Source organism: Hevea brasiliensis, chromosome 6, assembly GCF_030052815.1.
Source record: "Hevea brasiliensis isolate MT/VB/25A 57/8 chromosome 6, ASM3005281v1, whole genome shotgun sequence".
Classification (NCBI taxonomy): Eukaryota; Viridiplantae; Streptophyta; class Magnoliopsida; order Malpighiales; family Euphorbiaceae; genus Hevea; species Hevea brasiliensis.
Genome location: NC_079498.1, coordinates 108968174 through 108994348, shown reverse-complemented (window position 1 = coordinate 108994348; position 26175 = coordinate 108968174). Strand labels below are relative to the sequence as shown.

At 34.9% G+C, this 26175-nt stretch overlaps 1 protein-coding gene across 6 annotated transcripts; it reads left to right on the top strand.

Moving 5' to 3' along the window:
* Positions 1-7769: 7769 nt before the first annotated feature.
* Positions 7770-26167, top strand: LOC110666614 (alpha-galactosidase 1). Of its 6 annotated transcripts, XM_058149226.1 has the most exons (21): positions 7770-9207; positions 12477-12628; positions 19804-20486; positions 20739-21020; positions 21179-21303; positions 21539-21837; positions 21964-23584; positions 23659-23717; positions 23845-23901; positions 23983-24017; positions 24103-24206; positions 24315-24390; positions 24466-24524; positions 24620-24685; positions 24787-24870; positions 24954-25018; positions 25110-25192; positions 25277-25367; positions 25452-25501; positions 25604-25747; positions 25874-26167. In XM_058149226.1, the coding sequence occupies exons 7-21, from the start codon at positions 23442-23444 to the stop codon at positions 25964-25966; spliced, it is 1209 nt and encodes a 402-aa protein (XP_058005209.1). In that variant the 5' UTR covers positions 7770-9207; positions 12477-12628; positions 19804-20486; positions 20739-21020; positions 21179-21303; positions 21539-21837; positions 21964-23441; the 3' UTR covers positions 25967-26167. The 6 variants fall into 6 exon arrangements, with proteins under 6 accessions (XP_058005209.1, XP_058005211.1, XP_058005208.1 ...); XM_058149228.1 differs by having other exon boundaries at positions 21206-21303; positions 21539-23584; XM_058149225.1 differs by having other exon boundaries at positions 21539-23584.
* Positions 26168-26175: the final 8 nt, after the last annotated feature.

Below are 26175 nucleotides of genomic sequence, written 5' to 3'. Positions count from 1 at the left end.
AAGAAAGATCAAAACCCTTACCGGAGCTAGATCGGTGTCGGAGGAACTTGAGAAAACGAGAGAATGTTAAAGTTGTTCGCGAGAGACTGAAAATGAGATAAAGGAGCAACTGGCTAACCCCACCCCTATTTATACTCGTCCGAGCATTTAATGCTCATGATATTCCAGGTAGTGCATCAGATAGCGGGACTCGCCAGCTGTTCTGACACGTCTCACGAATATTCTGGAGATTCCATAAAGAGGTCGGTTAACTATAGAGCGACAGATTAAGGTGTTTTGAATTACGGATCGGATAAGTGTCATTCAAATTAAGAGTCGGATCGGATAAATACTTCAGAGATCGAAAAATAATCAATGCAATAATAATAAAACGATAGTTGTCAAAATAAATTTTATTTCTGAAAAGATCTGATTACATCATTTGGGCGATCTCTGGAGATCGGATTACATTAAAGGTCTGATTACATCATAAGGGCGATCTTTAGAGACCGGTGGAACATCCTATCTAAAAGGCCTATGTCAAAGCCTAAGTCTCGTGGCTGAGTCAAAAGATGTGTTTGACCAGGAGACCGGCTGGGGGAACTATGACTCTCATGAGAATGAGAGAGGTCGTCATCAAAGTTACCGCTCGAAACCGAGCCGCTGTCGAAACACCCAGTGTGGAGAGGAGCCAGATGAACGCCAAAGAGCAGTCACCGGTGTTGAGGGGAATATTAGCAGTCTTCGCCGAAACGATTCGCCGATTATATCGGGCGAATGATTCGAGATCGGCACGATCGAGGTCCTTGATCCAGATCGGTTAATTAGTCCAGTTCTCTCACTGTCATCAGATAAGGTCATCATGATTTTTCGATCACCGGGATCGTAAATTTTCAGGCAAGGAACAAAGAGGACAACCGGAAAAAGATTAAAAGCGGTCATTTTGTCCGGGATTATTGCCGGAGCAGCTAGAACAAGGAAAATGAGGAGAATAGGGGAGAAAGTCAAGTGAAGTAGGGCTTTCCGGTTGAAGGTATATATATAGGAAAATTTGAGCATTTATTGCAAGCAGAAAACGAAGCGGACGCCTCGAGAATTGAGGGAAATAAATGCTTTGACTGGACCGAACCCGATAAAAAGGAAGACTGGTGTGGTAAAGATCGGTAGAAGGGAGACCGGCATGAAAGATCGGAAGAGAGCGTGTCAAGAGAGATCGGAAGAGAGGAACCCGGTATGAGAGATCGGAAAAGGATCATGTTGAAAAGACCGGAAAGGAGGGGAGGTCGGAAGACAAAGAGAATAAGACAGCTCCTGCCGATTATCGTCATAATCAGAGCCGAGGTAGTTAAAGCGTTGCAGGTGAAATCTCAACCGCACGCCCCAGAATCGCTCGCATTACTGACATGTGCTAGAGTACGTCAGGACAGCGCTGTACATCCTAATCTCCACCGTTGATCTTACTTGTAAGGACGAGCTCGAAGCCCTCGGATCGAAGAAGAAAACGACAAGATCAACGCCTTTCACTCCTAGCCCTCGGATCGCTCTTGACAAGAAATTTTCGACCGTCAGATTAGAAGAAAGAAAAGGACAAATACTCCGGAAGGGATCCCAGTCGTCCGTTCTGATTCTCTTTAATTCCCGAGCCCTTAGATCATGTCCTTCAAAATCTTAACCCTCCATCTCCCCCAAAACAGATCCTGACCCTTCATAGGGAGCACCCGGTTCCTATAAATACCTGCATGAAAAACTGTTCAAGGGGGGACGAAAAAAAAGAATAGTGAATATAGCGGAAGGACTCTGAAACTTAATTCAGCTCGTTACTCTGCTATTTTTGAAGCTTTCATAAGAAAAACTTTTGAAACCAATTTTCTGAAGTATTTTCTTGCAAAGGATTTCTGAATACTGAAACTCTCCATTTTCAGTTCGTTCATTATCCTGTGGTGCTCTCATTTTCAGCTCGTTGTTTTCTTTAGTTCCACTCCCATTGTCCAGGCTCAACCTCATTTAAACTCGGTTCTATTAAGCTTTGTGATTCCATACTCAGTTTAGTAGATTTGGCTCCCTACAGGTGAGTGCTCGTATTGCCATTTTATTAAGTGCTCGTTTTCATTTTACGTATTTCCTTTGTTCTTTTACATACGTAGTTTTTTTTTTAAGTTTATATTGCGCTAAAGAATACCAAAAGGTTACTCTCGGGTTTACTTCTTTGTCGATCAGTCCATTCTTTTTGTTAATCTTTGTTATTTCTAAATGCAAGTCTTCTAGTCTCGAGTAATGTATAAGGGGTCGGGTAAAATGTAAGTAACCATATCTTAAGGGTCTCTTTAAAAATAATAAAAGGTCTTAACAATGAGTCGGGAAAATAGTAAGGCTGAATCACTAGAATAATGCAAAAGACAATTGAGTAAGACAACACAAGGCAGAGTAAAACCGAATTTTAAGATAGATAAATGGGATAGATCGGGTATCAAAAGGTACCGGTAAGGCGACCACATAGGAAGGTCGGAAAATTCGGTTTGGTATCTCCTGACTAGTTACAAGATACCAATGAGTTAAAAGAAGCCTTATTCCGAGCCCCTGCATCTTTAAATGCCAAAACCCTTAGTTCTAGGATTTCGTGACGGGTAGTTGTAATCAAGTTTCGAGAGATCGGAAAAGTCCTTATCCGATCCCTATTAAAATAAAAGAGATCGGAGGAGAGTTCTTATCCGGTTCTCACTTAAAAATTTTAATAAATATTTAAAAGGAGATCGGAGGAGAGTTCTTATCCGGTTTCCACTTAAAATTTTAATAAATATTTAAAGGAGATCGGAGGAGAGTTCTTATCCGATTCTCAAGCTTTAAAATTTTAATAAATTTTTAAAAAGAGATCGGAGGAGAGTTCTTATCCGATTCTCAAGCTTAAAAATTTTATCAAACATTTTAAAAGAGATCGGAGGAGAGTTCTTATCCGATTCTCAAGCTTAAAATTTTTTTAATAAATATTTAAAGGAGATCAGAGGAGAGTTCTTATCCGATTCCCAAATTAAATTTTAACAAATACGTAAGATGATTCCCCTTGAAATAAAATTAATACGCAACAGCAACTCACTAAGGTCGTCTCATTTACTTATGTATCTGGGTAATCCGGATTAGTGAAAAATCAAACATTCCTTTCGGTCAAAAGGATTAACATTTCCATTCAAACCCTCCTAACTATGAAGAACTTGAAGTTAAATCTGCTTACCCTCATTGAGGGACGAGATGGGGTGCCTAACACCTTCCCCACTCGTTTACGGACCCCGAACCTAGAATCTCTGTTTTCGAAGTGGTTTTATCTTAACTTACTTTCACAAATGGTTTTCTTTAATTTCCCTCAAAATTAAAGTGGCGACTCCTCACTTTTCCCACTTCGGTGAGTGTTCGTCCAGGCAACCGCAAAATCCCTTGCGACAATGTGATTAATGAATTTAAATTCTTGAAGTTGAGTGACTCTAGGATTTAAGAAAAATTTAGTTAAAATTGAAATTCATGAAATATTTATGGATTACTTGAAATATGAATGATAATTTATATAAATAGTGTAATGAATAAATGGATCATGTTAATGTATGAACGAGACATTAGTTCTCATTATTGTAGAAAATAAAAGTACTTTAAGTATAATAGTATATAGGAACCATTGTTATGAATTTTGATCAACACGAATGATATAATAAATAAATATATGAATTATGATGAAGGCAAAATTTATGTAGAAATGTATTTTAAAAATTTATACTTTTGTTAGGAATAGAATTGAAATGTTATAAATTATAATTGAAATTTGTCATGAAATAATGAAGTCATAAAACACAATATATTAATATTTAAAGATATTATGTGCCATTGTATTACCTGGACATGTATGTCAGATTTGATAGATTGGCATACTAATAGGGTATTGTTTTAACAGTACTGCGTAAGGCTTTATGCCTATATTCATAGCTTTATGCCCGCACTCATAGCTTTTATGCCCGATTATATGTTATCATGGCTTTTAATCATACTAATATGTTATCATGGCTTTTTAGCCATTCTGACTGCATACGTAGTTGACGTTCCGCATTTCACGTCCCATGATATGACGGCCCGATGCACCGCGATGTCCGGTGCCAACAACCCATTATCCAGTTTAGTCAGCCTGTCATAGGTTGCTTGGGCAGTGAAATTTATTGAAATAAGTTAAAAATATTAGCAATTAAAAATATTAAAAATTAAATAAATGAGTAAGAATACCTAAAATAAATTAGATTAGTTATTTAGCAGAAAGATTAAAATGAATTGGACTGATGTTAAAAATTTATCTATTATGAAATGACTCTGAGAGCCTTAGTTATTATGAAATAATCAAATATAACCTATAAAGTATTGAATTAAACGATACAAAAGATTATCAATAGAGTTATAATTTAAATAAATGTTACAATGAACTATGTCTTACTTCCATCTGTATTTTGTATATTATTTTCTTTGTTATATTATTGCATCACTAAGCAACAATGCTTAGTGCGATGTATTTGTTTCCTCACGCAGGTACTAAAGATAAAGCCTAGTGGATATTAGACTGAGATTTTGGAGTTCTGATATGCAAAGTGTTCAAGGTTGTCACCTCCTCAGCAATGCATGTAGATAGGGCCCATATAAATCATTTTATGTATTTTGTCTGTTATAAATATTTTTTATATTGTAATGTAAACTAAAAAATTGTAATTAATATTTATGTGTTGTAAATTAATAAATCAGTTAGTTCATATGTGATTAAATTATATATCATATAAATTAATGAAGATTGAAAATTTTCACATATGAGTTAAGAATGAATGAGAATGTATGGAAATGAATATGAAATTGAATTATATAGAGGATGTTCGAATTGATGAGATAATTATGATTAGTATGGATGAGATTTTATTGTGAAAATATTATTGAATTTTCAAGCATGTGAATAGTAGAATACGTCAACTGGTAATAAAACAGGGGAAACTCTACTGATTTCTCTTTAGAAAAATAATTGATATTAAAATATAATGAGAATAAATTATTAAAATAATAAAGTAAGATATGATACGAGTATGACGTGTCTTGCTCGGCTACACTGTAGACGGGTAAGGGGTGTCACAATATAACAATACATATTTACTCGTAAAATGAGAGTAAGAGACAATTAAATATAGAAAAATTCTTTTAGATTTTAGATTGTCTAATAAAAAAATTATTAGATTAACTTGTATTTAATTTTCAAATAATAATTATAAATATTAATATTTGAATAATTATTTTTTAATTAAAATTTTTACTTTTTCAATGACAACTAAAGAATTTTATTGTTTCAATTCAAATCACAATTATATAAATTTAAAATTATTAAAAACTAATGGAAAGTATGATGGGTCAATTAACAAAAATAAAAAATAAAAATTTATAACACCAATTAAAGATTATTTTACAATTATTTATAGAGACTAATAAAATTTTTAGAAGATTAATTATTAAAAATTAAAATTTATTTACCTGTTAAAAATATATTAAAAATTTATGGGGCCTAAGAATTATAATATAATAGTGTACTATATTTAAAACTAATTAAATGTTTGTGCTATGCACAAATTCAATAAAAAATAATTTTTGTGTATATTTAATTTAAATTTATTATTTCTATTTTTATTAAAATTATTTTTAACATTTTTATATAATTTTATTATTAAAATTTATAACTTCAATACTTTATTTTAATCTTTATATATTCAATTTAGATTTTCAATTGTTCATCACTTTGTAACTTATTTATAATTTAAATGTATAATCACTCACAAAAATAATTAAATGAATATATATATATATATGTGTGTGTGTGCGCGCGTGTAAAAGTATTATTATGATGATTAGTAGATAAATAATTTTATAATTATTCAAATTTAACTGAAAAAATATAGTTACATATTTTCTAAATTTTAGCTATAATTACAATATCAAGCTACATTATTTTTATTTTAAATAATAACAATATTTATTTTAATTAAATGATAATCAATATTACAGTAAAAATAATTATTTTATTTTATTAATTAATTATATAAGCTATAATATGCATTAATTTTAAGAATATAAGCATTAAACAAAGGAAACAATTTTACAAAACCAAGCAAAGTAACTCTTGAGTGACATCTTAAATATAACCTAGATGATTTAAAAAAATATATTAAAGAAAATATTTTTTTATTAATTTACTTATAAAAATAATTAGATAAGGTAATTTTTATTAATTAGATCATAAATTAATTAGCTAGTTATAATTAAGTTCAAATTATGTTATAAAACAATAATAAAATATTAAATTAATTTTTAGTGACACTATTTTTAAAGATAATTATGACGCAAATTATTATCCTAAAAAATTCAATCAACATTTCTTAATGTTATAAAAAATTAAAATCAACAAAAAATATAAATAAATTCTGAGAATCGAGACTAATAAACTTTGAAATAAATTATAAAATTAAGAGAAAAAAAAATTAAAAGCATTTAACTGACAAGGAGAGTGTCTGGTGAAAAATAAAAGAGAATTTTTGATATGTATTTGAAGTGGCATAAAGCACTATCTATTTATAGGTAAAATAAAAAAAAAATTCAAATTCATATTTAATTTCATTAACAAATAATTTAATAAAAAAAAAAGATGCCGAGGCCGTTGAAATTAGTTTTTGAGTTTGAAAACGAATATTGGTCAGTGCCATAACTCTTCGATCGGCAAATGTCAAATTGAAATAGTCATGATTAATTATCCGTTATCTCAAAACAATGATCTTAAATTAGATTACCTTTTATAATGAATTATTATTGTTATATTTCAAGGTATACAATAATAATTTTAAGTTGCAAATCAATCATCACTTTTTTTCAAATTATAAATTAACCTAATTAATTAAAAATAAATTAAAACATTAACATAATAACATTAAATAAAGAAATTAATAATTAATAAGTTAAATTCTCCTTAAAAAGTGTCATGTGACAATTTAGAGAAAAAACTTAATTTGTATAGTAGTATTAATATTTATATATATACTTAACCTTTTTTATAATGTTAAATTCTTATTACTAAGTTAATTTTTATTCAAAATTTTCTCTCAATTAATTTAATTTAAAAAATTTCTCCTATGTTAATAGAATTTTTAAATTAATTTGTGGCGTAATTAATTAAAAATACTTTGTTTAATTCATTTTATACGTAAATTAATAATATATTTTATAATTATTTTATTTAAAATATAGTAAAATAAATTTATTGATAAAAATAATTTAAACTCTCCTGACTAAATAAATTGGATTGCATCTAATGACTTGTTAATCTGATAATATTATAAATCTGAATTATTTTGAAATTTGACCTTAATCATTCTAAATTTAATAAGATGTTTCTAATTATTTTTTAAATATTTTTCCCTGCTAAAAAATTTCCTTTTATTTTTTGTTAAAAAATTATTAAAATAGTGATTTTTTAAGAGATTTTTAAAATATTGTATTTTGTTAGTATTTTTAAATATTATTTCTTTGAAATATTTTTCAGAATTTTTAAAGATTTTTCAGCAAAAATAATTTCTTCAAAAAATAAAAAAAGTTTGCTCAAAATTACAATCAAATTTTCTTTGAATTAATATTTTTTTACATATTAATTATTTTAGAATTACATGTGGGTTTTAAAATTTTAATTGTTTTAGTTTGTAACAATTGACAAAAAAAATTTAACTTGTTATATATATAAAACTGATGAAAGTTTGGGGCCAGGGCCACCCCTAGCCCCCCAACCTCCGCCACTGGTAAGAATCAAAAAATTGAGGGGAGAGTTGGAATGGAGGGATTTGAGTAACAACTATCAACCGACTGGTTGTTGTCCGAGTATGGGACTGCAAGCTATAACTTGTTTTCTCAAATACCAACAGATAACCAGATAGGAAAGCACAGACTCTTTCTCTAGGCGCACAAGCACAATGGGCAGTTCTATCAAATCCGGAAACTTCCGCCGTCGATGTGATGACTATGACGACAATAATGACACTAGCTCCAACTTTCACAACTCCGCCCCTTCTTCCGCTCCTCACGTAAACCTTCTGCCTCTTAATTTTCGTCCAAACCCAGGAGGCTTCTCAGCTTTGCTGACGATGAAGACAACGATACCCCGTCTTCCCGCATTCCTCGCCCAAATCTTCTGCTTCTCAGAAACCATCCTCGCGCCTCACCAAACCCGTTTCTTCTCACAAGTTCCCCTCCTCCATGGATCGTCTACCACCTCCAATGTGCTTCCCCAACTGGTACCTACACCAAAGATGCCCTATTTGAGCTCCAAAAGAACACCTGGACCCTCGCTAAGCCCATGTCTTCCGCCTTGAAGACTTCATCCTCCTCTACTTATGAGCCCAAAATCATTCTCAAGGGCCTTCTCAAACCCACCCAGGAAGACCCCGTTTCGCTAACCCTAAAGCAATCCCAACAATTGGACTCTGGGGAAGAAGAGCAACATCCAGAAGACAGTAACGGGAATGATGCGGAAAATCGATTGGCGTCATCGGGGTTGGGGAAGCCAAGGATTATCCTTTGATTCCAGATGAGGAGACCATCAAGAAGATCGGAGCAAAAATGGAGCGGATGAGGCAGTCAAGGGCAGCTGCTCCGGATAATATCTCCTTGGATGGAGGGTCTAATCATGGAGCGGCAGAAGGCTTGAGCGATGAGTAGCTTGAGTTTCGGACGCGGATTGCCATGATTGGGAAGAAAGAGACCAGTAGCAGCAGTCACGGTGTGTTTGAGGATTTTGACAATGACGATGGTGACAATGGTCGTATCAAAGCAATGATTGGTATTACTGCTGCTAGATGTCCTAATAGTCAAGTTATTGTGGAGGAGGGCACTGCCGGCACTGGTGGCGTTGATGAGGAGGATGAGGAGGACAAGATTTGGGAGCAAGAGCAATTTAGGAAGGGTTTAGGGAAGAGAATGGATGATGCGTCTGGTACTAACAGGGTCTTCACTAGTAGTACTACTGCTGTGATGCACAATCAGCAACAGCAACAGCAGAGGCCTGTTATGTACGTTTCTGTTCCAAGTATTATAGGGGCATCTGGAGCATCTCAAGGTTTAGATGCCTTGTCCATATCGCAACAGGCTGAGATTGCTAGAAATGCTTTGCAGGACAATGTCAGGAGACTTAAGGTATTGTAATTTTAATCTGGTGCTAGTCATTCTAAGATTAAAATTATAATGTATAGGCTTATTATTTTTAATTACAAGATCTGTGCCACAAAATACTCCCAATAGATGATTGCATGAGCTGAAATTACAGTTAAAATTTAATGGTGATAACTCTGGCAACTTGTTATGAAAATTCTGAACTTTAAATTTGAAACTTGTGAACTATACTGGAGCTGCAATATGACAATTAGTTGCAAACTTTTAAGCTTGAAAATTTGGCCTCTACAAGTAAATGCATTTTGCCATCATAAAGGGTGCATGTTATGGTCAGAAGTGGGTAGATTAGATATGTTATTAGCAGTTATTTTTATGTATTAGTTTGCAAATAATGTAGAAAATGCAGAGAATAGTGGCAGGTTGAGGAGAGTACGTAGAAAGCCAAGATATTCTAGTTCTCTTCCTGTATAGCAGACCTTAGGATATGTGCTTTTGATGCTAAAGAAGAAGCTGCAAGCAAGGAAGTATACAAAGAATCAATTAGGGGAAATCCGACAGCAAACATTTTCATTAGATTGAATATAGGTACTTAAATTCCCAACTCTTTCCTAAGATAGATGTAGATAGGGTAACTTATATCTGAAGAAGCCAGACTAGATTATGGGTGTTGGGAGTAGATGTGGTTCATCTAGAGAATTAGGTTATGCAATTCCTCACCGACATTACTGAAGTCCTGGTTTGATTGATTTCACTTGCTGTTGGAGCAATGCCTTCAATTCAAGTCAAAGTACTTTCTGATAATTGTTATATTCTGTTCATTTTACAGAAAAATGGTCTCAAATCCAATGTAAGAACGTAAACAGATGTTTGAAATCATATGCATTATTTTGTTATTAGGAACAATTCAAGTAAGGTTAAAAGAAATAGTGTAGCTCGAACAAAGTGGTGGGAGTTTAAAGCAATAAAGCAAGTGAAGTTTGAAAATGAACTTCTTGAGTTCGAAACATGGAAGCTAGATATAGAGGCCAATGATATATGGATACAGATGGCAATCAAAGATTGGAGAAGTAGCTAGAAAAGTACTTGGAGAGTCTAGAGGACATGGACCACCCTCAAAAGAGAGATGGTGGTGGAATGAGGAAGTACAAAAGGCAGTGAAGAGAAAGAGGAAATGGTATAAGAAATTACCTAAATGTGATAATAATGAGGCATATGAACAGGACAAGATAACAAAGAAAGAGGTAAAAAAGGCAGTTTGTCAAGCAAGAGAGCAGGTTTTTGAAAAGTTATATGAGAAACTTGGAACTAAAAAAGGGAAGAAAGATATTTATAGATTAGCAAGGAGGAGAGAAAAGAAATGTCAAGATTTCAATCAAGTTAGGTGTATTAAGGATAAAGAAGGAAAAATTTTGGTGAAAGATGAGGACATTAAAGAAATATGGAGAAATTATTTTGATGATCTCTTTAATAATAGTTAAAATGGTAATAACGTGAATATAGATTATAGAGCAATAGTAAAGAATGTGAATTATACTAGAAGGATTAGATTTTTAGAAGTAAAGGAAGTACTTAAGAGAATGAAAGTGGATAAAGCCTGTGGATCCGATAGAATGCCAATTGAAGTGTGGAAGTGTTTGGAAGATATGGGAGTGACATGTTTAACTAAATTGTTTAATAAAATTCTAAACTCAAAGAAAATGCTAGATGAATGGAGGAGTATTTTAGTACCTATTTTTAAAAATAGGGGAGACATACAGAGTTGCTCAAACTATAGAGGAATTAAACTCATGAGCCATACTATGAAGTTGTGGGAGAGAGTTGTGGAATATCGACTTCGTCATAATACTTCTCTCTCTCCTAATTAGTTTGGCTTCATGCCTGATTGTTCAACTATGGAAGCGATCTTTCTCATTAAAAGCTTGATGGAGAAATATAGATATGGGAAGAAAAATTTACATATGGTTTTTATCAATTTGGAAAAGGCTTATGATAGTGTTCCAAGATATGTCTTATGGAGAGTGTTAGAACTAAAGAGGGTATCTATTAGGTACATACAAGTGTTGAAGGATATGTATGAAGGAGCAACTACTATTGTGCACACAGTGGGAGGAGACACAAGAGATTTTCCTATTTCAGTTGGATTACACCAAAGTTCAGTTGTAAGCCCTTACCTTTTTACATTAGTTTTAGATTAATTGACGAAACATATACAAGAGAGTATCCCTTGGTGCATGATGTTTGCGGATGATATAGTTCTGATAGATAAGACGCGAGAAGGAGTCAATAGAAAGTTAGAGCTTTGGAGAAGTACTCTAGAGTCAAAGGGATTTAAGTTAAGTAGAATGAAGACAGAATACATGCATTGCAAGTTCAGTGAATGCCAAACTGGTGATAGAGAATGAGTTAGTTTGGATGGAGTGGTATTGTCCCAAAGTAATCACTTTAAATATCTTGGCTCAGTCCTTCAAGTAGATGGGGGATGTGAGGAGAATGTTAATCATAGGATTAAAGCCGGATGGTTGAAGTGGAGACGTGCCACGGGAGTTTTATGTGATCGCAAGATCTCAATAAGTTGAAAAGAAAATTTTATCGTACAGCCATACGACCGGTCATATTATATGGTAGTGAGTGTTGGGCATTGAAGGAGTTGTATGTGTCTAAGTTAAGACTTGTAGAGATGAGAATGTTAAGGTGGATGAGTGGCCATACTAGACTAGATAAAGTCCGTAATGAGAGTATTAGAGAAAAGGTAGGAATGGTGCTAATTGAGGATAAATTGAGAGAATGGAGATTAAGGTGGTTTGGTCATGTGAAGTGTAGACATACGGAGGCTCCAGTTAGACAAGTAGAACACATTAGGTTAGAGGATAGAAAGAAAAGAAGGGGTAGGCCTAAACTAACTTGGAGGAGAGTAGTACAACATGACCTAGAAGCATTACACATTTCCGATGATTTAACCTAAAATTGTTTAGAGTGGAGAAAGAGAATCCATATAGCCGACTTCAAATTTTTAGGATAAAGGCGTAGTTTAGTTGAGTTGAGTTGAGTTAATCTCATAGTAAAACAGTTTGATCACTGACAAAGACTAATGAGAATTTATCTGCCTCATTTATGAATATTACTGCTTTCAAAAGGTCTCTATCTGCTGCTGGTGAGAAGTTCATCTTTATTCAAAAGCTTTGTGACTTTGTTTCTGTTATATGTGAATTTCTGCAGGTATGAGTTTATATATAAGGGCATTAGTATTTGTTGTATTATCAAAATGTCCTTATTGTAATCCTAATGAGAAATAGACTTGTATTTGCATTTTGCAAATACAATTAATCAGTAAAGGAAAAAAAGATGATGATTGCCATTTTGAAGCAAATGTGATAAGCAAGGTTATAATATATCTTTGCCATGCTTGGGCTGACAACTGATAGAATTTTTCTACAAGAAGAGACAGGTTGGTATTCTGCCACTTCTCTTCTTTGTGCTACTTCTAAGGGCACAAAATTTTTATATACACTTGTAGTCTTGTAATAATGGCAAGGTTTTATTTGTACATCATAATGACAAATTTAACAAAAGAACTGCAAAGTTAGAATACTAATAACATTACATGAGAATGTTATTATTATTATTAATTTTTTTATCATTTTTATTACTAGCACAAATATTGACATATTAAAAACATTTATTACCATGTTTAGCACACTTGACTGTTAGGGGAACCCTAACAGAGAATTATAAGAGAAGTAGGGAAAATTTAGAGAAGAGAGAGAGAGAGAGAGAGAGCAGAGAAATAGTTGAGAGAAAATTGAAAAGTGTTATTTCTTTGATAATTCTTGAATGAATTACAAGATTAGCTTGTTTGAGAATTTATATCTCAACTCGGTAACTACTTCCTCCAAAGTCAAACATAGTAGTTACCAATTCTGTTACAGAATCAGTTATACACTTTAGCTTCCTTTCTTGCCAATATTCCCCTTCCTATTACTATTATACTTTCATCTACAATCTGTAACAATACCCCCTCCTTCAGCACTTTCTTGTCCACAAGAAAGTGACTGTTCTGAAAATTGAGCAGTAATAAAACTTCTATCTTCCCTGGTGACATCCTCTTCAGGCAATTAAAACCACTTAATAAGTCCTTGTTCCACCTTCTGATCTTCCCTGGAAACCACTCTAGTCTGTAATACCTTTTCAGGAAAAACTACAAACTGATCTTTTTGCAGAATAGGCAATTCAAAAACTGAAGGAATCCCCTCACCAATTCTTTTTTTCAACATGAAAAACATGATGAATTGTAGAAGAAGATGGCAATTGTAACTTGTAAGCCACCTTGCCCACCCTAGCAATTACTTGAAATGGCCCATAAAACTTAGCAAATAATTTCAAATTCTGCCTTAGTGCCACTGAGGTTTGCCTATGAGATTGCAATCTCAGATATACCCAATCTCCAACAGAAAATTCCCTTTCAGATTTGCCCTTGTTAGCTTGCTGCTTCATTCTGTTCTGAGCCTGTTGCAAATTGGCCTGGAGAAGAGAACTAAGCTGCTGCTTGTCATGGATAAAGGTATCTACGGCTCCTACCTTCACACCATCAAAAGGAAACATAGGCAAGAATTGAGGGGCATACCCCTATAGAGCCTCAAAAGGTGACACTTTGATGGCACTATGAAATGAAGAATTATACCACCACTCTGCTAGGGATAACCAGTCCACCCATGTTGCAGGTTTCAAGTGAACCATGCATCTTAAATAGGCTTCAATACACTGGTTCACCCTTTCGGTTTGGCAATCTGATTAATGGTGATAAGCTGAACTCATAGCCAATTTAACCCCCAAACACTTGAATAATTCCTGCCAAAATAGACTTGTGAAGACTTTATCTCTGTCTGAAGTAATTACTTGAGGAACCCCATGAATTTTAAAGACAGTATCCAGAAAAACATGAGCTAATGATGCTGTTGTATAAGGATGTGATAGAGAGATAAAGTGTGCCACTTTTGTCAATCTACAAACTACTACCAAAATAGTTTCTTTACCTCTTGACTTTGGGAGACCCTCAATAAAATCCATAGAAATTTCTTGCCAAGCTTAGGAAGGAATGGGAAGAGGCTGCAACTTCCCTGGATAAGGGCATGTTTCACCCTTACATTTTGCACATGCATCACAAGACTTTATCCATTTCATCACTTCTTTCAACATACCAGACCAAAAGAAATACCTCTTCAATCTCAAATAAGTGACATTAACCTCTGAATGGCCTCCCACAGTAGAATTGTGATAAGTTTGCAATAAGGAAGGCTTCAAAGTTGTAGATTCCCTACATACAGCCTATGGTTGTAATATAGAACACCATTCTTCAACTGATAGCCTTCAACAGCATTAGGGTCCAAAGAGAGCTTCTGAATTAACTCTCTGACTTTATCATCCTCTTCATAACTTTCCACCAATTGCTGCATCCAAGTAGGAACTACCACAGATTGAATAACACAAGAATGGAAGTCTGCAGGCCTTCTTGACAAAGCATTTGCCGCTTTATTTTCAATTCCCTTCCTATACAGTATCTTATAGTTCAACCCCAACAATTTAGAAATACCCCTCTGCTTCAAATTAGTATGTAACCTTTGCTCAAGTAAGTATTTTATACTTTCATGATCAGTTTTAATAAAGAACTGACCCTGTTCTAGGTAATGTCTCCATTTGCTCATTGCAAAAGTGATAGCTAGCAATTCCTTCTCATACACAGATAAAGTTTTACTCCTAGGCCCAAAAGCCTTAGAAATGAAGGCAATAGGATGCCCTTGCTGTTGCAACACTGCTCCCATTCCCCAATTACTAGCATTTGTCTCAATTACAAATGGCTTAGAAAAATCTGGTAGAGCTAAAACTGGAGCTGTAGCATTAATTCCCTAAGCTTCTCAAAAGCCTTTTAAGTAGTAGCATTCCAGTGAAATGAATCCTTCTTTAATAGATCAGTTAGAGGCTGACAAACAACCCCATAATTTTTAATAAATTTCCTATAATAGCCTGAACAGGCCAGTTTACCATAGCAGCAACCTTTTTTGGATCAGTAGCAACCCCTTGTCTTGAGATGATATGCCCAAGATATTCAATTTTAGTTTGCCCAAAGAAACATTTAGATTTTTTAGCAAAAAGATGTTGGGCCTGCAGCACCTCAAACACTTGTTCCAAATGCTCCAAATGACTCTCCATATCCTTACTATAAACCAAGATATCATCAAAAAATATTAGTACAAATTTCTTTAAGAAAGGTTGGAAAATGTGATTCATTAAGGTCTGAAATGTAGCAGGGGCATTAGTGAGCCCAAAAGGCATTACTTTAAATTCAAAATGCCCATGGTGTGTCCTAAAAGCAGTCTTAGGAATATCATCCACCTTCATCCTTATTTGATGGTAACTAGCCCTCAAATCTATCTTAGAAAGGAACACAGCCCCATGCAATTCATCCGACAAATCATCAATAATAGGGATTGGAAACTTATTCTTAACTATCAAGTCATTGAGTCTCCTATAATCAACACAAAACCTCCATGTCCCATCTTTCTTTTTCACTAAAAGAACAGGAAAAGAATAGGGGCTAGTGCTAAGTTGAATGATGGAAGAGGAGAGCATATCTTTTACCAATGTTTCAATCTCTGTCTTCTGGTAATTAAGGCCTAATATTAACAGGCTGAGCATCATGCTGTAGAGGAATAGCATGATTGTGACTTCTAAAAGGTGGTAACCCTTAAGGCTCTTAAAAAATGCTACTATATTTCTAGAGTAATTGTTGCAGTCTCTCATCACACCCAAAATTAGAAGTAGCAGATAGCAAGGAGTGGTCAGAATGCATAACACAGAACAAAGGAGTCTAAAAATCCTTACCATCTTTCCTCAATATATTGGCAGAATACCAAAGCCCAGACTGCTGCTTACCCTTTCCAATGTTATGCAAAACTACTGATTTTCCTTCCACAGTAATAGTAATTGTTGATGCCTCAAAGTCAAGCAGTACTGGATTATGCTTCTTTAATCAATCCACTCCTAATATCACATCAAAACCCCTAAATCCAGAATCGTCTAATCAAAATTAAACTCATTATTGTCCATTTTCCATTTAAATTGCCGACACTGTAAATCACACCCTAACTTCCTCCCATCTGCCACTGTAATAGTAGTGTATGGTGTTGAAATCGACTCCAATTTCAATTCTTTAGCTATTCTTTTGTCAAGGAAACTAGTGGTACTACCACTGTCAATTAATATCACCAATTGTTTGTTTTTATGAAGCCCCAACATCTTTATTGTATCAATGCCATGACTACCTTCCAGTGTATGAACTGATAGAGTATTATCTTCCATATTTGCCCTTTCCTCCATCTCCATTCCTGCTTCAAACCACTCCTCTTCACCTCCATCATCATCCTTCTCCTCGGCACAAATTGCATTTAATGATTTCTGCTTACATTGGTGCCTTGGAAAATACTTGTCCCCACATCTGTAACATGGTTTAGGCTGATTCTTAACACTTTTTGAAGAAGAATTTGTTAGTTTATATATTGAAGATGAAGTAGAAACATGCAGTAGATTGGGTGAGTTGGTACCGGACTGAGCTCTAATTGTTGTAGGCAGTGGAGGGTTTTGATAGGTTTGATATGGCTTGGCATACTAGTTTGGATAATTAGTTTGATATGGAGTTGAAGGGACAGTAGATTGGCTTCTAAAAGGTTTGAGAAAATTACTGGCATTCTTAGGCTTTTTACTGACTTTCAACACTTGTTTTTGAAGCCTAGCTACTTTTATAGCCTGAGATAAGGAAACAGGCTTCATCATTCTAACAACCAACCTAATTTCATCCTTTAAACCCCCCCTAAAAGCAGACGGAAAATAGGATTCACCTAATTCAGGCATTAATCTCTCCATTCTTATTCTCAATTCCTCAAATTCATCTTGATATTCTTCTAAAGATCCCTCCTGCCTCAGTTTCATAATACCCTCTACTAAATCCTCTAGCCCTTCATCCCTAAATCTACTGCAAATCCCTTCTCAAATTCTTCCCAAGAATGTACTCCACCTCTGTTCCAATTATGGAACCATGCATTAGCCCTATCCACCAAAAAAAAGCTCGCTATTGGTACCTTTTGATCAATAGGAACCTTATAAATCTCAAAATATTTTTCACACCTTCTCAACCAAGCCCTAGGTTCTTTCCCATCAAAAGTAACCAACTCTATCTTGGGCAAAATCTGTGGCATACCTTCCATAAAAGAAATTTTTTCAAGGTTGTTATTAAGGTTACCTATACTTTGTAAATTTTGGATCCTTGTAGGGTTAGGTAATAAACCCATGCCATTTCCCAAAACTGACTAAGATCCAACATTTTCATATCTACTTCCACCTTCCCCAGAATTACAAACTTCCTTACTCCTTCTAGCACTCATGTAGGCTCGCAATTCTTCCAAGATGACATTCTGACCCTCAGTTTTCTCCATCATATCTTCTTTAAATTCCTTCAGATCTCCAGCAGTTCTTGAAGCCACTTCTTGCACATTCCGAGAAACTTCTTGTAAATTACTCACTTGTTCTTCTAGCTCAGCAATCTTCATCATCTCTGGACTCACCACAACTGATCTGGTCATATTTCCGACTTCAAGGAACCAATTACCCACTGATTCTTGGATCTGATTGCTCTGATACCAAATGTTAGGGTTAAGGAGCCCTAACAGAGAATTATAAGAGTGGGGAAAATTTAGAGAAGAGAGAGAGAGTAGAGAAATAGTTGAGAGAAAATTGAGAAATATTATTTCTTTGATAATTCTTGAATGAATTACAAGATTAGCTTGTTTGAGAATTTATATCTCAACTCAGTAACTATTTCCTCTAAAGTCAAATGTAACAGTTACCAATTCTGTCACAGAATCAATTATATACTTTAGCTTCCTTTCCCGCCAATATTCTCCTTCCTATTACTATTATACTTTCTTCTATAGTATGTAACATTGACAAAGGCCAATTGTCTTATGATTGGTTCACTGCACCTTTCCCACCTAAAACTCTCTCTCTTGCTTCCTGTCTCGGTTATTGATTCTGTTAAGATTTAAGGATAAAACAAAAAGAAGAAAATGAAAGGGAAGATAAGAGAGAAATAAAAGGCAACATCTTTTTCTCTTACTCTCTAAAATAAAAGATTATATATATATATATATATAATTTATATCCTATAAATTACTCCACTAATTAGGAAAACAAATCATATCTATTTAGGAATATAATTTTCCATGACAGTCCCCCTTAAAGTGGAGTGTGGAATCTCTTCAATTCTAACACTCCCTTGATGAGATTCTTCGTAGAAGACTGCAACAGGTCTAGTGATCCTTTAAATTCAAACACAAAGTAACAGTGGTATAACAAATTTAGAAACACCCAAGGCTCGAACACCAAAAAAAACAAACCCTCTCCAAAGGCAATGCTGCCAAGGAAACATCAACACAAAGCAGCTCATAGGGTGCATTTCCCTCTCAAAGGTGATGTCGGCAATGAAATACCAAAATAGTAGGTTGATCTTTTCCCAAACAGCCCATATGGCTCCAATAAAGTAGCTATCCAAACTTCAATAAACCTTTAAAGGGAGTATCAAATGGGATCAAACAGCAACATAAACCAAAAAAAGAAGCTCAGAACAGAAATTTTCCCAAGTCACTAAGCCTAAGTCTAGGCAACAATTGTAGGTAGCACATTGACACCAAAAACATATCCTTGTTGGGCACCTATTAAGGAAGACTTGGCTTTTGTGCATTTTATGCTTTTAACCACAGTGGATGGAATTGTGTAGAATATAAAGACAAAGGGCTTTAAGTTAAGTAGAACGAAAACAGAATACATGCATTGCAAGTTCAGTGAAGGCTGAACTGCTGATAGGGAAGGAGTTAGTTTGGATGGAGTAGAACTGTCCTAAAGTAGTCACTTTAAATATCTCAGCTCAGTCCTTTAAGTAGATGGGGGATGTGAGGAGGATATTAGTCATAAGATTAAAGTCGGATGGTTGAAGTGGAGACGTGCCACGGGAGTTTTATTTGATCGCAAGATTCCCAATAAGTTGAAAGGAAAATTTTACTGTACAGCCATACGACTGGCCATGTTATATGGTAGTGAGTGTTGGGCACTGAAGGAGCTATATGTGTCTAAGATAAGAGTTGCGGAGATGAGAATGTTAAGGTGAATGAGTGATCATATTAGACTAGATAAAGTCTGTAATGAGAGTATTAGAGAAAAGGTAGGAGTGGTGCCAATTGAAGATAAGTTGAGAGAAGGGAGATTGAGGTGGTTTGGTTATGTGAAGCGTAGACATACGGATGATCCAGTTAGACAAGTAGAGCACATTAGGTTAGAGGATAGAAAGAAAAGAAGGGGTAGACCTAAACTGACTTGGAGGAGAGTAGTATAACATAACCTAGAAGCATTATATATTTCCGAGGATTTAATCCAAAATCGTTTAGAGTGGAGAAAGAGAATCCATATAGCCGACTCTAAATTTTTGGGATAAAAGGTTTAGTTGAGTTGAGTTGAGTAGAATTTATCTGCATCTGGATGTGAATATGTACTCAGTTTGCTGTAATTTTTACTTTTCAGCATAAAGCTCCTTATACATTGAGGAATTGGAAGAACAGATGCAAAAGCTTCATGAACAACACGCATATAAAATTTTAGGAAGAAGAACTGCTCATAATGATGATGAAATGATGGAGGTGGAAGCTGCTGTAAAGGCAGCAATGTTGGTTCTCAGTGAACCTGGGAGCAGTGCACCAGTTATTACTGCTGCCACAAGTGCAGCCCAAGCTGCATCAGCTACCATGAAAGAACAGGCTAATCTACTAGTGAAGTTGGATGAATTTGGTAGAGACATCAACCAACAGAAACGTATGGATATGAAGAGGAGGGCTGAGGCCCGTCAGCTTAGGAAAGCTCGATTTTAGTCAGAGATTATCTTCTATGGAGGTAGATGGTTCTGATCAGAAAATAGAGGGAGAATTGAGCACGGATGAGAGTGACAGTGAAAGTGCAGCATTTCAATCAAACCGTGATATGTTGCTCCAGACTGCAGATCAAGTTTTTGGTGATGCTTCTGAAGAATATTCTCAACTTTCAAATTTCAATGGTTAAAGAAAGGTTTGAAAGGTGGAAAAAAAAGAATCTTCAACTAGCTATCGACATGCGTACATTCACTTGCCTGCCATCTTCTCTCCATATGTGAGACTAGAACTTCTAAAATTGGACCCTCTCCATGAGGATGCAGATTTTTTCGATATGAAATGGTAATTTTTTTTTCTTGGAGGTTTTGAAAGTGGTTCTATTTAATGTGCTGTTTTGCAATATTTTGTTATGTTTTGTCTCTACTTTTTCGGATGAGCAGAGTTTAATTTTTTATATTTAGTATAATTTGAAAATTTTCAAGCATTCTTTCCCAGAAATTTTACATCTTGCACATGCATTTGTACACACTTTGTCTTCTTGTTTGTCATTGGATTTTTTTTTTCTTTTTACACTCTGTTCCTTCTCCTGTTCAGGCATTCCCTGCTGTTTAATTATGGTTTGTCAGAAGATGGAAGTGATCTACGTCCTGATGATACTGATAGTAATCTTGTTCCAAACTAGTAGAAAAGGTTGCAATTCCTATTTTGCATCATGAAATTGCCCACTGTTGGGACGTGCTCAGTACAAAAGAAACAAAAAATGCTGTTTCTGCCACAAGCTTGGTAACAAATTATGTTCCATCTTCTAGTGAGGCTCTAGTAGAGCTATTGGTTGCAATCCACACACGTCTAGCTGATGCTGTTGCTAACATTATGGTATGTGTTTTATACTTGAAAAACATTTGCTACCTTTCCTTCTCTCTCACTCTCTCTCTTTCACACGCGCGCGCACACGTACTCACATATGTACATGCTTGTACTTCCTATCTTGCATCATGAAATTGCCCACTGTTGGGACGTGCTCCGTACAAAAGAAACAAAAAACGCTGTTTCTGCCACAGGCTTGGTAACAAATTATGTTCCATCTTCTAGTGAGGCTCCAGTAGAGCTATTGGTTGCAATCCGCACACATTTAGCTGATGCTGTTGCTAATATTATGGTATGTGTTTTATACTTGAAAATTATCTGCTACTTTTCCTTCCCTCTCTCTCTCTCTCTCTCTCTCTCTTTCACACACACACAGGTGCACGCGTGCACGCACATATGCTCACATATGTGCATGCTTGTACACATTTTTTTTTTCTCCCTCATGTTTTATATAAAAAAGTAAAGAAGCTTTGATGGACAAAAATATTTTTGCTCTTAAAATTGTTCCACTCATTTCCATGCCATAGGTCCCAACATGGAGCCTGCTTCTGCTTGAGGCTGTGCCAAATACCACACAAGTTGCAGCATATGGGTTTGGGATGTCAGTTCGTTTGATGAAAAATATCTGCTTGTGGAAAGACATCCTGGCATTGCCAATTCTGGAGAAGCTTGCTCTTGATGAGCTTTTATGTGGGAAGTTTTTAGCTCATGTTCGAGGCATTGCATCTAACATTCAAGATGCTGTTACGAGAACTGAAAGAATCATTGCTTCTTTATCTGGTGTGTGGGCAGGTCCAAATGTCACCAGGGACCACTGGCACTGAAAGTATCCTTTGATTCTCGTTTTGTTATTGAAATTCCCTTAACTCTATTTCCTGCTTCTTGGAATTAATCAATTGAAGCCAACTTCATACTAAATGGCTTCTTCCTATTTCCAAATATAATTTTTCAGCCATAAATTGCGACCTTTGGTGGATCATATAATGTCATTGGGAAGGACATTTGAGAAGAAGTATGCATCAGGTGTGACTGAAGCTGAGACCAATGGACTGGCCCGTTAATTGAAGAAGATGCTAATTGAGCTGAATATTTATGACAATGCCAGGGACATAGGTAGAACATTCAGTCTTAGGGAGGCTTTGTGAATCAGGCGGAATTGAGAGAGACCGATAAACTTAATCGTATTAATTACACCTGAAATAGTGAAAGCTGAAACAAGACCGCTTAAGAAAACTCACCAAAACCTATTTATAAGTAAATAAAATAATTTTTTATTCAGGTTATATATTTTAAAAAATTATTTAAAATAAAGTGTAAGTTATATGGAAGATGTTTTTATTATTATTTATTTTAAAATTACCCTTTAACTAAATAAAATATTATTTTATTTTAATGACTTAAAAATATTATCACTGTTCTCATTTTAGTAAATTCTATCACAACTTTTTTTAATATTTTGATCAAAATACTTAAATTTTTTAAAAGTTAACTTTTAAATAATTTTCATAAATATTCAATTACTTATTTTTTAAATTAATTTGTAATCATTAAAGGTATAAGTTAAAAGTTAACATTCAAACACTTTAGTTGCAAATGCAAATGCAAGGTAAATGCAATAAACTCAACAAAAGTGGGTCTCAAGGCCTCATCGGCTGAATCCTGTAGGTTGTGCAGGAGGCTGTATTTTTCTGAGAAATGATGCGATGGTGGATGGGTATTGTCGTGGCCAGTTGCATTTTCTTATCCCTGTACGTCAGGAGGAAGTTACTACCAGGATAATGCTATGAACCAGGACATTGAAGGACTAGAATAAGCGTGAGCTTGCATGAATAACGAGACTGCTTCATAATTTAGTAACGAAGTGGTAGGACCCATCTAACTTAAGCATTTGGCTACCAAGCAAGTGTTAGGGAAAGGACGAAGGGAGAGAGGAGAACAGGGTGACAAAGCCGTATTTCCTATTAATTTATACTAGCTTGTAAAGTAACACTGAATTTGTTAGAAGGAAATGTCAAAAGTATCAATCAAAAACAGAAACTGAACAAACTCTTTGAAAAAAATCCTAACTAGAAGCCTCAAAGCTTTAACTGGATAAAGGAGTGCTGGAAGTGGGGTTAGGCTGCCTTCCACACCAATGGTAGGTCGAGACCACAATAAAGCTGACTCATATTCAGAAGCAACTGATAAGCGCAATTTAATAAATTTGTGTTGCTCACATCTAATTCGTATATAATCATATCGACAATGTTATACAACGTGGTAATGACGCAGTAGTTACTAAGAAAAGCGAGCACTGAGTTTAGTAATTATACTAATCAGCATGAACTAGTCTAGTCTCACTAATTCATATTCCTCGCATGTGAAAGCATGAAATAACCCTATATATATATCATACGCTGGTGCGATTCTAGTGGAGCAGCTGCACGCAGCATGGGTAGACGCTACTCTCCATACCTTTTCTTCTGCTCATTTCTGTTGTGCTCTTCCTGCATGGTAGCATCCAGGCACTTGGGATCTTCAAGTAGCAGGAAAATTCTGCTCGACAATGGCCTTGGTCTCACTCCCCCTATGGGGTAATACTTAACCAGTTAACTTTTATTTTTCATTCACATAAAACATGCCAGTTGATCTTTGTTTTTTGACACAGGTGGAACAGTTGGAATCATTTCCACTGCCAGATAAATGAGAAGATTGTTAAAGAAACAGGTAAATTTAACAGATCCCACTGTAGAGATGTCCTTACAATTCTTATTCCCCACCAAACTAAACATCAATATTCAATTGCTAACCTACTAGTATCTTACTTTTCTTCTATTTTTGGCTACTTCAACAGCTGACGCTTTAGTCTCAACTGGGCTAGCACAGCTTGGATACGTCTACGTCAACATAGGTAATCACTTAAATTTGTGCTTAATATATGTGGGAACCATTTTAATTCCTAACTCATCAACAATAATCTTTGAATCTTTAGACGATTGTTGGGGTGAATCTAAACGAGACCAACAGGTTCGCTTTCTCTGTTAATTATTTTCATCTTCAAATATTTCCAAATAAATATTAAAAAAAATGCATATTTTATTGTTTTCATTAGGGCAATCTTGTGGCCAACAAGACTACATTCCCTTCTGGGATTAAAGCTCTTGCAGATTATGTTCATAGCAAGGGCCTGAAATTAGGAATCTATGCTGATGCAGGGTAAGACTTTTTTTTTTTTTTTGAGAGAGAGAGAGAGAGACAGAGAGCTTGTATTTTGTGTCTTGTTAAAGTTTCTAAATTTTTTCGATGATCTGTTTTTATTTGCAGGCTCAAAACATGTACGGGAAAAGTGGCAGGCTCACTCGGCCGTGAAGAGCAAGATGCCAAAACATTTGCTTCATGGGTACGTGAAAAACTCTGCTGCTGAAGATGCTTATTTATTAGTTGCTAATTTATTATTTGCATTGAGTGAAAGCAGGGAGTTGACTACTTGAAGTATGATAATTGTTACAACAACGATGAGAAACCAACCACTAGGTTATATCTCCTTATCATATTTCTTTGATATTCATGATTCCATCTTGAGAGAATAAATTCTATTGAATTAATGATGGACTGAATTTTCTTCACAGATACAAAGCCATGTCTGTTGCTCTGAAGAAGACGGGGCGCCCCATTTTTTTCTCTATGTGTGAATGGTAATACCTACCTGCCTGCTGCTTACATATTTAAAAATCTTATGGAAGGAAAAGTGGTTTAATTATGATATTTAATTATCGATGATTTGTATGTTAATTAGGGGGGATATGCGTCCAGCTCTATGGGGAGCAGATGTTGGGAATAGCTGGAGAACTACTGATGACATTTCAGACTCATGGGAGAGGTCTGATCTGTACTCTGTATTTATAGCAAAGATGTTTAAATGTTGAATTTGTTGTTATTAATTATTGTACAGTGGCTTTGCAGTATGCTTAAGGTCGCTGACGTGAATGAGATGTATGCTGATTACGCTAAACCTGGTGGTTGGAATGGTTAGTCGAGGCTTCAACTCCTAATTAGTGTGGTATTCTTCACCAATTAACTTTAATTGTCATTCTTTTTGATCACCATCACTTCTCCCAGACCCAGATATGCTAGAAGTGGGAAATGGAGGAATGAAGTATAGTGAATACGTGGTGCATTTTAGCATATGGGCTATCTCTAAGGTAAAATAATATTTAATTATTGTCTTGGTTAAGAATTTTTTTAGTTAATTTTAACCAAAAAAAAAAAATGCTTTAACATTGCAGGCACCACTCCTTTTAGGCTGCGATGTACGATCGTTGAGCAACGAGACTATGCAGATTATCAGCAACGAGGAGGTGATTGCTATTAATCAAGGTACCATGTCCATGGCTCCATGCTTATTTACTTTGTTGGTAATAATTGGTAATTATCATATACATTAATCTTGAATTTGGATAGATTCTTTGGGTGCTCAAGCCAGAAAAGTAAGAATGGAAGGACAGCGAGATGTGAGATAAACCAAACCCATATTCATTCATTATTTCGTGTTCTTAATTATATTGGAGAAGAAGGTTTTATTTTGGTTTTCATTAATAAAAATTTGAATTCAGATATGGGCTGGACCTCTATCTGGGGATAGAGTAGTACTTCTATTTGTAAACAGAAAGCCGTGGAAATCTTCAATGACAGCCCATTGGGACGACATCGGTATCGAGCCGACTAATAGAGCTGTTGAAGCAAGAGATGTATGGGAGGTAGGTCATCCACATTTCCATTTCTCTTCTCCTCTGATAATATATATATATATATATATATATATATATCCTCCTGGCCCTGGCTGACTTGACTGACTTGTATCTGTTTCTCTTTCTATGCATCAGCGTCGTACCCTCTCAGAGCCATTTCAAGACAAACTAACAGCGGATGTGGACCCTCATGCCTGCAAGCTCTATGTTCTAACCTCAATCCCATAGCTCTTTTCCTTTTCTTTTCTTTTCTTTTATCATAATAGTATTTGTAATCAAAGCATTGAATATTTGGAAGGAATTTGGTTTGAATTATAAGTCTTCAAACCTATTATTGATAAGTGTAAAGTCCTAAATAAATTAATATTTTATTTCGAATTATAAATAAAAAATAATTAAAATAAAGGATCATCTAATTTAATTATTAAATGTTGTTA

Bases quoted from the DNA above. Each gene is read 5' to 3' on its own strand.
- LOC110666614 (XM_058149230.1), top strand. From the start codon at position 23,442: ATGGGTAGACGCTACTCTCCATACCTTTTCTTCTGCTCATTTCTGTTG. The intron at 23,902-23,982 runs GTAATCACTTAA...TTGAATCTTTAG, and splicing joins ATACGTCTACGTCAACATAG to ACGATTGTTGGGGTGAATCT. The intron at 24,686-24,786 runs GTAATACCTACC...TATGTTAATTAG, and splicing joins TTTTTCTCTATGTGTGAATG to GGGGGATATGCGTCCAGCTC.